We start from the raw sequence: 12,755 nt of genomic DNA, 5'->3' as shown, positions 1-12,755 counted from the left end.
TAAAATAAAATTTAATCAAAAAAAGAAAAAAGAAAAAAAAGAAACAATAAAGCAAATATAAACGAAAAAAAATAAGATAATTACAAATTGACTCGTTAATACTCTTATCGATAAACTCGTACGTACGTACGTACGTAAACACATACATACATTCTCTCGCTCGCGATCGATACAGAGATGAGAGATTTTATTTATTTATTTTTTTTTATTTTTTTTTTCGATTCCGTTTGTTCCCTTTCTTTTTCTTTTTTTTTTTGCTCGCGTTCCTAGAGTGAATTTATTCTGATAGAAAACAGACGATACAAATAAACGTGAAAATATTTACGATCCTAGCGGAATAGTCGAATAAAACGATTTGTAATCTATGGTTGTGTGTGTGTGTGTATGATTGTGAATGCGTGTGTGTATATGTGTCTACTATATAAATTGCATATGTTACTTTATCCAAACACACGTAGAGAAGAGATAGGGATAAAAAAAGATAGAAAAAGACAGAAAAAGAAAGAGAGAGAGAGAGATATATATATATACATACACACACATATTAACACACAGTTGGTATATTGACGTGACCGATTACGCCCCAACGAACATTCGCTGTGCATTAATGACTCATCGGCAAAGAGTTAACGTTCCATTTACCGTTTCCCCTTTCGCGTACTTAAGCGATAAACGTTATGCTTCTTGTCCTGAATTTACTCACAAATTTACATTAAACTTTTGAAAGTATTAATCTGGAAAATCGTCCTTAATATATGTATATATGTATATATGTATATAGATATGTGAAAAAGTATTTCAATTAAAAGTTATCATACGCAACCCTGAACGGAATCTTCATGGAATTTTATATACGATGAAACGTGATGTTACTTCGTCCTGAATTTCTTACTAAATTTATACTAAACTTTGATAGTATAAAATTCCAAAATTGTTCTTATATAATAATAATAATAATAATAATAATAAAAGTATGTATCTCTAAATCAAAAGGAATATAAAATAAATTATGATTGTACTATTCGAACATACACAATCCTTTTATATATAATATATAAATATATGTATGTATATATATATATATATGGGAAAAGTTTTCTTTGGACGATTGAAATACGATGCAATATCGATAGTAACACGTGTTACAGTAGTAACACGTACAAAGAAAGACATCCCTGAAACTTTTCTTCTTAATGTTTTCTCTTTGTATTGTATAGATTTTCTATATTGTTTTTTTGCATTAGATATAAAACAGATATTTATTTATAACGTTCAATTTAGATAGTAGATAAGAATCGTTAATGTTGAAAATATATTTATAAACTTGATAGTATAGATAAGATCAAAAAAAGGCAAATGATGCTTTCATTATCTTTTCTATTCTATATTTGAATACGCGCATACATTTTTTGCTCTTTCCTGTTTTTAATTGTTAATTTTTTATTAATGAAATAATTATTTTGTATATATCAAAAAAAAAAAAAAAAAAATAATGTGTGAATATACTTTTAATGCCAATAGAATTTTTCACGTTAATCCTCTTTCTTTCTTTCTTTCTTTCTTTCTTTCTTTTCTCGTTGTCTTCTCTTCTGCCTACGTATGACCTCGATAATAACAGTTATGAAACTTGGCCGCGATAGTGAAAGTAGCGTGTACAGGACGTTTCACAATGACGTTACCAAAGAGTTTGGGCCCGAAGTCGACAGCATCCTCAAGCGGAGGAAAACTTATCAAATTTATCGATTTATATATGTTTACCGACTATCGGTTATATCAAATTAATATAAAATATATCGATTATTATAATAAACGCGTGTGATACAAAAACAAAGACAAAGACATTTTGAAAGATATAAGAATATTATGTATTTATCAAATAAAATATATATTTAAATCGTCAAATAATTTATAATATGGATACATCCAAATACATTTTTATTATATTTTTACTAAAAATTGACAAATAAATCAATAAAATAAAATAAAATCAATTTCAATCGTATTTTAGAATTAATATCATATAAAAATCAATACTATTATAATGATGAACAAATAAATAAAATCAAATGATATATACACATATCTTAATACGATAAAATCAATAATAATAATAACAATAATGAGATAATCAAACAAAAAATACATCGTAACCCAACGATATATCTTAAAACAGATTAAATCATTATTAATAGACGCGAACCGTTACTAAAAATAATATATTACTCTAATCAAAGAGATAATATATATACAAAAAAATAATTATATATTTGTAGTAAGTTATCTCTTGTAAAACTAAATAAACGACTAGATGTTAGCTACGCTGCTGATAACGATTATTCGTGGATTACTCTGGAAGGATTCCGAAAGGAGACTACAAAAGGGGAATTTCAAATTCGTGATTCATGCCGGTTAGAGGAGACCGATTCTCGAAATAACAGGCGAGCAAGAGGATACTCCGAGCAAAGTTAAAGAGAGAGAGAGAAAGAGAGAGAGAGAGAGAAAGAGAAAGAGAGTCTCTTTGAAGGGAGAGCAAGCAACGTTAAGGGCTGTGCCTGCCTGGTCGTTCTCTTTTCAAGGGTGAAGCCCGCACGGGTGACGGCAGCCAGGGTAAAACCGAGCAGTCTGGCAAAGTTGCGCATTCACCACCCTCCCCCACAGTCGTCTCCTCCTCTTCTGTCGCAGATATTTAATATGCCCGAGGTGGGATTATATTCCATCTCTCTCTTTCTCTTTTTCTTTTTCCCCCACCCACCCCAACCCCTCTCCTCCTCGTCCACCTCTTTATATACGTATATTCATCTATCTCTCTCTTACTCGCGTATTTTGTCTTTTTTTTTCTTTTTAGTTTCTTCCACACCATACATACATACGCGTATACATCGCATACGCGGCTTAAGTAACATCCGACCATGCTAAGGGGGTCGCGGGGAAGGGGTCGTTTTATTTTAACACGTGGCCCGTAAAATGCGATAAGCTTCTCAAGTCTCTTCTTCTTCTTCTTTTACTTCTACTTCTTTTTAAAACAGAGGAAAAAGATCAAATCTGCGACTAAAGTGTCTTACTTTTATTATTTCATCTTGTACGTAAAAGTGTCGAGACCCTAAACACCGATTATTATCTCGCGAATTGTCGAATTGACAAAATGTATTACGAAAATTTCTTTCGACAAATCAAATTATTGATTCTTTCTTTTTTTTTTCTTTCTTTTCCCTTAATGTTGTATGAAATTTATCACAATTTTATGAAATTACAAGCGTGACAATAAAACAGACAAGGAGGAGAAAATGTGAATATGAAATGCGAATCGATGAAGAAATTTGACGTTGACGGTAGTTACGATGATCGATTAAACGAGTATACTTACTTAAGATAATTAGTCGATCGTTATAAGATTAATTGAATGCTTTACTTTAATTTGTTCTTTCTCTCTCTTTTTTTTTTCTTTTTTTCTTCTTTTTATTCGAACCAAGAACGTCATTCGATAGGGAAAAAAAAACTGGCAATTCGTGCGCGAGTTCATGCGCACATGCATGCATGCATGCGTGGTACTTATATACATGTAAGTAAGTACTGTCCTGTCTGTCACATGCTACGATTATGTACCTTACGATGAGACGTAAAATACGGTAATTAGTACGCAAGCCTTCGCACTTACTTCGTCTTTACTTTGCACGCTTGTAAATTACCTGTCTGAAGTACTTATGAGTTACTATAATTATTCTCAAAAAACGCGAATTTTATATTGAAAACGTAATATAAATTTTATATTCTACCCACACCTACCTATATTTCTTTCTTGTTCCCCTCCCCCCCCCCTCTCCATCATTTTTTATTTATCGTCAGATCTTTTTTTATCGAACTAATTAATTTCCATTTTCACAAATAGTAAAATTATAAAACCTAAGTCAATCAAAATAATTGAATACTTGTCTAAAAATTCTTAATCCAAAGGATAAAATAAAATCTGTCCGATCTTCGCTCATTTCTATTCTTCTTTATCTACCGAAATTTATCAACAAAACTATTCACGCGAATTTTTCCAACAAAAAAAAAGGTTATAATTCAAGATTAATTTTGTAGAAAAAATAAGATTAATATTTATATACGTGAATGTGGTAGAGTGTCGATCAATAATATTGATCGATTATGTTTGATAATTGATATGAGGAGTCACATATATTACGAGTACTCATTTAAAAAGGACATAAAGAAAATAAATTAATCAATTAAATAATTCATTTAGATATAACATTTTTCGAGCATCGCCATTATTTTATCGTGTAATAAAACAAAAAGAATATAATTTTTATGAGTCAGTTACAACGACTCGTTGATCGTGACTGATCCTCGACGCTTAACGGCTCCACGACCTCGATTTAGGTAAAATAAGCGGAAATTGGTTAGGCACGTGCATGCCTTAATACATACTACACGTCCACACACAGATATATATATATATAGTACATATATACTCCCACAAATCTGACGTAAACGTAGCAAACTTGAATGAGACTCGTTCATACGATATTGTTCAAGCTCTAATCTCGTTATCACGCTTATATACTTTTAAACACAACAAAATACTTATGTATTTAAACACTATTGCACAGATATGTGTATCAAATACATCTCTGCTGGTATATAAAAGAACAATTTAAAAAAAAAAAGAAAAAATATAAAATGAAGAGGGGAACTATCGAGAGTGGAACGAAAACACGAACTCATTGTTCACACTCTATTTATTATCGCGGCCTTTCGAATGACAAAGAACATGATTGTTATCTAAAAATTCGTTTCATTTTATTCGATTTAATTGAAAACGTGATTTTGTTAACTATCTTGTATTTCTTACTATTTTATATATATAAAAAGAAAAAAAAAAGAAGAAGAAGATTGTATACTCGTTTATTTTATCAACGATCGATAATGAAGGGAAACATTTTACCGAACGATGTTAAAGCACGTATTTTTTCATATATATATACAAATTAAATTTTGAAATAATATATTCTGTTAACTATATTTGTGTATAAACGTATGTGTGTAAAATTAATTAATTATTGTAAAGAACATTATTAATTTTGTATGAAATACTTTTGAAGAAATTCGAAATGTATATATCTAGGTGTATATAGAAAATTTTTTAAATTTTGATGCGATTCGACAAAAGAAATATTTCTTAATTATTATTAAATTCAAGAAGACGATGCTCGTTCTTGTAATATTCTTAAAAACAATGAGTACTATATAATAATATATTTATAAATAAATTAATAACGTTGCTTGTGAGAATACGACCATTATTCTCAGTCTCGTATTCTTTTGCATTGAAATAATATTAAACGTGGTCAAGTTTTCTGTCACTCACCGAACATGCACTGCAAATTATATTGTACAGAATACAGAAAACATCGGTGCCAACCTGTGTCAGAAAAATGTATACTATTAGTAAAATAGACTATGTATGCTTATGTCTGTTCGACATATCTTTGAATTATTTGACAAAAGATACAAAAATATTAATATGCATATAAAGAAAATAATAATCTTACCTATACATTTATCCGTAAAGTAGAACAAGACTGGTTGACTATAGAGAATAATTATGTGACTACTAAGAATTCCGAAAGCTTTCAACAGCATTACCTACAAATGAAAATACATGTTAACGGTAATCAATTACAATAATAACAATAAATTCAAATAAATTATCAAACAAATTACAAATAATATATTGCTATAATAAATCTTAGAATATTCGTATTTTTAATTGAATAAACATTTGAAAATATCATTATTTGTTATTGCCAAAATGAGTGCATTCTAATTAAAGAATCTTCATGATTCATAAAAATCATCGCTTATTCGGCTTATATAAAAATACAAGAATAAATCAAGCGTATAAAATTACATTTACATCTTGTTGTTGTTGTTGTTGTTTCTTACCAACATAATTAAAAAGAAACAAAATTAATTCTTACAAAACAAACGCGTAATTAAAAGGCGTGAATAAAAATAACAGTAAAAAAAAAAAAAATGTGTCAGGTTTAGAAACTAATCGTATCCATTACGTACTGGCAACTGTAACAGATTGAATTCGTTTATACATAGATAGATAGATAGATAGAGAGAGAGATATGTACATATATCTCAAAAATATCTATGAACTATTTGATCATACACAACATATTTATTCATAAGCCGCTAGCCTAGCAACCGTTTATTTAGTTATTGCTGTTAACAGCGTGTTCATATTGTACACGAAAGTCAAGGTCGTTTGACTTATCTTTAGAAGGTCAACTTGTTTTGTTTATAATATTTAATGCGTAATTGACAGCGCTACGAAATTTCTAATACAACCGGTTTCTCTTTCTTTATGATTATAAATTAGCTAAAAAATAAATCTAACAAATGATCTAAGATAATCTAAGAATATAAAAATATATTACTATACAAGGAAGTTAAATAATAAATCCATGTTATCTAAGTATTCGACTATTAATAGAAAAGAATTTCTACGACAAATTGTTCTCCTCAACTAATGCAACACACACATACGTGTAACATACACACACACATGTATTATCTTCGAATAACATAATTCGCGTAAAAATGTAAATAATTTAAATAGTAATGTGAGAGATGATATTAAAACGTACCAAAATCACTAAAAGTTAGAATTGGTCTCCTTGCGCTTAACCTCTCACCAATCCATGTATCCACCCACCCCCGACACAGGTCTGACATTTCATCCAGTCTGCAGATAATATGCGTTCCCGGTCATGCTCCCGCTATGCTCACTCTTATATGTAAGAATGATCTGAGCAAGCGATAATACAACTGGCGCCGCCATTCACTACCGTCAATTCTTACCGAAAAAAACGTCTTCGAATTTTCTTCTCTAATTATCATCCTTACGACACAGAGAAAATATTAATTAGAGTTAACGACAATCATCCTTTTATTACAAACTTATTCTTCGCGTACTATCTTCTACTAACACCCGACCACTATTTTCATTTCTTACCACAGATTAAATACTCTATAGATTTAACGAGTATTCACATTTTTGTTTACTATGCAGTTGGAAGGGGGCTGTCATTATCATTTTTCTATCGCGTTCTACATTACCGACCATTTCTTTTTATTCTTCTTAAAAAAATAATACAAAAATATTAATTGACAATATATTCAAAATATGTAACAGTAAAGGATTCATCGTTACGTTATATTTTGAATATATTATATTATTAACAATATCACACACGTATTTAATTTTATCACCTGATCTGATGCACACGCACACATACACATCGTTCAAAATCGTGTTTCATATTGTACAATATCATGTTTTTTTTTTGTTAATTTCTAATTTTTCTTATCCTAATTTATTTTATATGCTTTTTTTATTTATCTTACTATATAAAAATAAATATATACAGTAAAAATTAAGTTTTATGTTGCTCAAGGAATTGTTTCAATAAATTATTACTTAATGGAATTGTCAAACATTCCGTACCATCCTTGTTACGTTTAGTTCGTACTAATTTGTGATCTATGAATTCTGTTAGTTGTGCTCTCAGAGCTAAATCAGTACTCACAAGAAAATTTTCTCGTGCTGTTCGATATAAATCCTTAAATGCCATTCCTAAATAAACAATACAAACACGTAAATAGAACATTTGTTTCAACGATATTTTAAATGCAATATATATATCCAAACAATTACCTGAAAAATCACTATTATTACTATTATCCAACTGATGTTGTATTAAAAGATTATACATTGCTCGAGCATTTGATGTTAAAGACAGGTACACATTGATGAGGGATGATAAAGCAAGCGTTCCGCTGTGTTGTATTAATAAAGAACTTTCATACGAAGTTTCAGCTTCATATGGCAAAAGCGTTGTAGTATCCCACCAATAAAAATTGTATTTTGAATGCTTTGTATGATCCCACACTGAGTCAAGCAAATATATAATTAAATATCTATTCTCAAAAGAAATTAATTATTAATGTAATTCATATTACTTACAAAGAGGTGCATTTATATGATCGATAGATGCCATAATACAAAAATTAGGTATTCTGGCAAGAGTTGAAAGTGCATCCTGGGCTTTATTAGAGCGCAGCATTATACCGTCTATATTATGAATTAATAAATATAATCGGTCTTTCGGATTCTTCTTTAATACATTGGTAATAAGTTCGATGCATTCAGTTATAGCAGTTGGTGGACTCAATTCTAAAATATCTATTATTATGCTATCGAAAATCTGAAAAGAAATTACATTATTTTATTAAATAATACAAATTTATATGATATAATATTATTGTAATAATAAAAATAAATGTATCTTACATCTTTGATCGTTAAACTAGGAAAAAAGCCATCAACTACTAAAGTTGGATGATTGGAAATAAATTGATTATGAAAATCGTTGATTAAATTCCTTTTCGATCCCAAACCATACAGCAAAAGAGTATATCCTTCTCTAAAATTAAAAAATCATCTTTATAAATACTAATCAAGGACCTTAGAATATTTCTTTTTATTCATTTATAAAACTTACTCCATAATAAAATACCACATAGGAAAAAAATCATGATAATCTTTTGAGAGTGAATAAATAAGTTTCTTATGCGTTTTAGTAATATGATCCTGATTAGCCAATAATTCTTGCAATTTATCTCTAGTAAAACAAGAATTGCGAAGACGAGCGAGCGTGTGATTGGACGTAAAAGCTTTCTGTGATTGATTCTCAAAATATTCATCGGTTCTCATATGCTAAAACAAATAAAAAATTCTTAAATAGAAATCATATTAAATAAAATATAATGTTTATATATATATATACTACATTTCTATAAAACTTACGTAATCTTTGCAAGGAGTTTTATATTTAGTTTGCGATCTTTTCGGAGTACTAATTACTTTAGATTGTAGTTTGATCTTATGCTGCATAATTTTTAAATTAGATTTTTTTATACTATCTTCATCATTACTCGTGTTAGAATGATCACTAACTTCTTCGTACTCCGACTCTATTTCCATTTCATCTTCTGAAGGTACATAAATGCTTTCTTCTGATACACTTTCATCATCACTGGATATTGACTCTATATCTGAACAAGATAGTCTCTTTAATTATTACATTAGGTAATTGGTTAATTAACAATTTGGGTAGCGAACATTGTTTTTGAATGGATTATATTTGTTAACCAATCACCCACTATACTGCAACACAAAAAAGAAAAAGAAAGTATATGTCGTACCTAGTTTAGAATGACTTTTTCTATTGTTGATTAATTTATTATTACTATCGCGTTTTGCACTAGCATTTTTGCTAGTTTTAATTTTGGCTACCTGAGACTTTTGTTCTGTGGATGACATACGAGACAAATATGCTTTTTGTACCATACTGTTTTTCTTAGGTATTTGAAACTGATACATATTCTTACCGCTAACATCATTTTCACTAAATAATTCTAAAACAATATATATATAAATTAATAAAATTACATATAATAAAATAATGTAAAATAATTAGGAACTATCATACCAGTTGGTTTTTGTATATTTTCACTAATATCTTCTAAAAGGTTTTCTTTTTCTATTGACGAATCAATTAATCTATCTTGTTGTATTTCTATAATAATTCAAAACGATAAATAAGATTATGTATTTACTCAAGTATAGTAATTTTAATACTTATAATTAATATTGGTGCAATTAAGAACATTTTTTTGTAAAAAATACATACGTTCAGTTTTATGGATGTTTTCATGCTCACTATTGTATGCCTTTATTCTTAACGAACGTCGTAAATTTCCACTACTTTTCTGCATTTTCTCGTTTTCTTTTAATAATCATATAAAATAAATTAAAAACAATGTGTGCAATTATTTTTAATACATTATTAAACCGTTGTTTTTATTATCACAATTAAGACTCAACCACATCTAGAAAGTAAATTTAAAGTTTAGTTTTAGTTGGTACAGGTTAACCAACTGCGAAAATCAAAAAGTTCCTGGCTAAAAATCTAACTAGATATCTAGAATTAAAAAACTACAAAATAAATATTTAAGAATATTATAATAATTTTATTTTTATGTGTAATATTTAATATTTCTCGAACTAAATATAAATAAATGATTGCAAAATTGACTTCTGATAAATGTCTGATCACAGATTATTTTTCATTTTTTTTAAATTACATGTGATATTAGTATTTTAGCAATTTTATATAAATGAATTAGTGTGCGGGTGGCGCAGTATCATTAACGCATCCCTTAGATTTTTTGTATAAATTTTTACAAATCCCTGTGCTAATAATTAAATTTCTTAAAAATATTTATACAAAATGATTTTGTATTTGTGATATAATTATTGACATATTTCATTGTTTGTGATATATAATATTAATATAAACAAACAATAGGATTTATAAACATGTAAGTATATTGCATTGTTGTTTAATAATTATTTTGTAATTGCATATTAAAAAATTTTTTTTCTCTTATTTTTCTTAGTATTATTATTATTTAATTTAAAACAGATTCAATGGAGACAGAGAATTCAGTTATATTGGATACTTGCGAAAGTGACTCGGTTTTACTTCAGACTGTTAAAAATATTGTTAATCAAGATCAACATAATGAAATAGAACCTGGAGAAGAAGAATTCTTTTTAGTAACCGATGTTGAAAATGAACATCAAAGAAATATGAATATTAGTAACGAAGAGTCTATATGTAATCTAAACGAATCTTTAGAAAGAATGTCATTGTCAAGATTATGTAGAACTTGCGCTAAAGTATATGACCACTTTGTTCCAATATTTGAAGGAGAAGGCATGGAATATTCAATATGTGATAAAATACACAGATATTTACCTATACATGTAAGTATATTTATAATTATATTTTCAATATTATCTCATAATATTTATATTTAGAGTTTTAATATTATATATTACAGATTTCTGAGAATGACACACTACCTTTGAATTTATGTTATCATTGTGCAGCCATGTTATTAACATGGCACGGATTCATAGAAAGATGTATGAATGCAGAACGCAAATTACTTGAAATACAAAACTCATTTGAAAACAAGCAAGTAAGTTTTTATTAAGTATATCATATGGATAATTTTTGTTCGAATAAATGATTACTTAAATGATTATTTTAAAATCTTATCTAGTACTTTCAACCACAGTCAACTTATGAATCAGAAATTCTACCAGAAATGAATTTACCTAATGTCACAGACAAAAATTTTGTAAGCATAGTTTCATACTTTTATTTATTTTTATCTATTTGTACAATGTTTTATGATATATATATTTAATATTATAACAGCCCAGTCAAGAAAATGAAGTTAAAAATGAGGCACATAAAGAAGAAGCTGCTAATTATTTAAGCAGGTAATCATTTTGTTTATAAATCTATTTTACATTACTGATTTTCTATGCCTTTTCACGTAAAGATCTGCATTCATCGAACGCATCTACAAATTTAATCACAATCCTTGATTATTTTCCAGATCCAGTGGCAATCGGACAACATTTAAAATGTTTCTGGAAATGCACAATATATTTTGGAAGCCGTATAAAAAGAGATGCCAGCTACAGCAAAAGAAATCAAATGCGGGAGGAGATTGTAATTCTGTTTGGATAGCTGTAATGGATACAACGCTTGACCATCATTCTTCGATATCCGATCTACAACAGAATAATGATGTAGAAGTAAAAAAAGAAATATCAGAAGAGTACAAACAAAATAATGCCACAATTATGGATCGTGAAGAAAATACGTGTATGGTAACATTTCTTCCGAATGTAAATAGTGAATCACAGAAAACCAAGATGTGTAAAACTTCTTTAAACGATACTAAAGATTCTAACGAACAGATAAAAAAACAAAAAACTTATTCCGATATACAGGAATCATATCAATGTATCGAGTGTGGAAAATTTTTTAAATTAAAAGATTCTTATTTAAGACATATGAGGATACACAAGGATGAAAGGCCTTTTACTTGCCATGTATGTGGAAAACAGTTTCGTGATTCCGGTGGGCTTTCAAGACACTTAAAAGATGTACACGCAAAGCTTAAAAATTTTACGTGCGATATTTGTGGCAATTCGTTTGCATCTAAAGCTACGAGAGATGATCATCGTCGTACGCACACAGGAGAAAGACCTTACATTTGTGACTCCTGTGGTAAAACATTTAAATCTAAAGCTTCACTTTATATTCATAGTAAACTGCATACTGATGAGTTCCCACATCCATGTAGTTATTGCAATAAAAAGTTTCGTAGACGTCAAGAAATGTTAGCGCACGTAACAACGCATACAGGAGAAAAGAATTATGGATGCGATATATGTTCGAAAAGATTCAGAGTCAAATCTGAACTGGTAAGACATAAGCTCGTCCACTCTGAAACTAAACCATTTGTTTGTGTCAAATGTGGATTGGCTTTTCGTCAAAAGCGTTATTTAAATTATCACATTAAAAGCAGGCACGTCGATTTATTACAAATGGAATAATGCATTACATAATTTGTTGTAAATTATATGTATAAACGTAATGGATGAAAAAAAATGTTTTCTTTTTTTAATAAGAAATCTTCAATTTCCGGAACTTGTGCATTGTTACCTGAAATATAAATAATTATAGATACGTATATATTTAATAATGATACGATATATATATTTGATAGAGTAAACATTTTGTAATATATAA

The 12,755-nt window shown here is 28.6% G+C and overlaps 2 protein-coding genes across 3 annotated transcripts; one reads left to right on the top strand and one right to left on the bottom strand.

Moving 5' to 3' along the window:
• Positions 1-5,320: 5,320 nt before the first annotated feature.
• LOC106793874 (origin recognition complex subunit 2) lies at positions 5,321-9,966 on the bottom strand. Its single transcript, XM_014761150.1, has 11 exons — positions 9,768-9,966; positions 9,567-9,653; positions 9,280-9,492; positions 8,882-9,129; positions 8,577-8,791; positions 8,366-8,498; positions 8,039-8,279; positions 7,730-7,963; positions 6,660-7,648; positions 5,553-5,646; positions 5,321-5,422 (listed from the first exon to the last, which is right to left on the bottom strand). Exons 1-9 carry the CDS (start codon positions 9,850-9,852, stop codon positions 7,449-7,451), a joined length of 1,656 nt encoding a protein of 551 aa, XP_014616636.1. The 5' UTR covers positions 9,853-9,966; the 3' UTR covers positions 5,321-5,422; positions 5,553-5,646; positions 6,660-7,448.
• A 94-nt stretch (positions 9,967-10,060) lies between these two features.
• On the top strand, positions 10,061-12,747 carry LOC106793855 (zinc finger protein 470-like). 2 transcript variants are annotated; one of them, XM_014761106.1, is made up of 6 exons: positions 10,061-10,458; positions 10,563-10,906; positions 10,984-11,124; positions 11,209-11,286; positions 11,367-11,431; positions 11,551-12,747. In XM_014761106.1, exons 2-6 carry the CDS (start codon positions 10,568-10,570, stop codon positions 12,557-12,559), a joined length of 1,632 nt encoding a protein of 543 aa, XP_014616592.1. In that variant the 5' UTR covers positions 10,061-10,458; positions 10,563-10,567; the 3' UTR covers positions 12,560-12,747. The 2 variants fall into 2 exon arrangements, with proteins under 2 accessions (XP_014616592.1, XP_014616593.1); XM_014761107.1 differs by lacking the exon at positions 10,061-10,458 and having other exon boundaries at positions 10,546-10,906.
• The last annotated feature ends 8 nt before the right edge of the window (positions 12,748-12,755 follow it).

This window comes from Polistes canadensis, unplaced genomic scaffold (genome assembly GCF_001313835.1).
Source record: "Polistes canadensis isolate GaletaPanama2010 unplaced genomic scaffold, ASM131383v1 scaffold_19, whole genome shotgun sequence".
Lineage (NCBI taxonomy): Eukaryota > Metazoa > Arthropoda > Insecta > Hymenoptera > Vespidae > Polistes > Polistes canadensis.
The sequence above is the reverse complement of the archived record's forward strand: the minus strand, read 5'-3'. Positions and strand labels throughout refer to the sequence as shown.

What these genes read in the sequence shown, in the direction of transcription:
- LOC106793874 (XM_014761150.1), bottom strand. Translation starts at nt 9,852, where the DNA reads ATGCAGAAAAGTAGTGGAAATTTACGACGTTCGTTAAGAATAAAGGCA. An exon ending in AAATATACAAAAACCAACTG is followed by an intron (nt 9,493 to 9,566) that starts GTATGATAGTTC and finishes ATATTGTTTTAG; the next exon opens with AATTATTTAGTGAAAATGAT. An exon ending in AAAAAGTCATTCTAAACTAG is followed by an intron (nt 9,130 to 9,279) that starts GTACGACATATA and finishes TATCTTGTTCAG; the next exon opens with ATATAGAGTCAATATCCAGT.
- LOC106793855 (XM_014761106.1), top strand. Translation starts at nt 10,568, where the DNA reads ATGGAGACAGAGAATTCAGTTATATTGGATACTTGCGAAAGTGACTCG. An exon ending in ACAGATATTTACCTATACAT is followed by an intron (nt 10,907 to 10,983) that starts GTAAGTATATTT and finishes TATATATTACAG; the next exon opens with ATTTCTGAGAATGACACACT. An exon ending in GCTGCTAATTATTTAAGCAG is followed by an intron (nt 11,432 to 11,550) that starts GTAATCATTTTG and finishes ATTATTTTCCAG; the next exon opens with ATCCAGTGGCAATCGGACAA.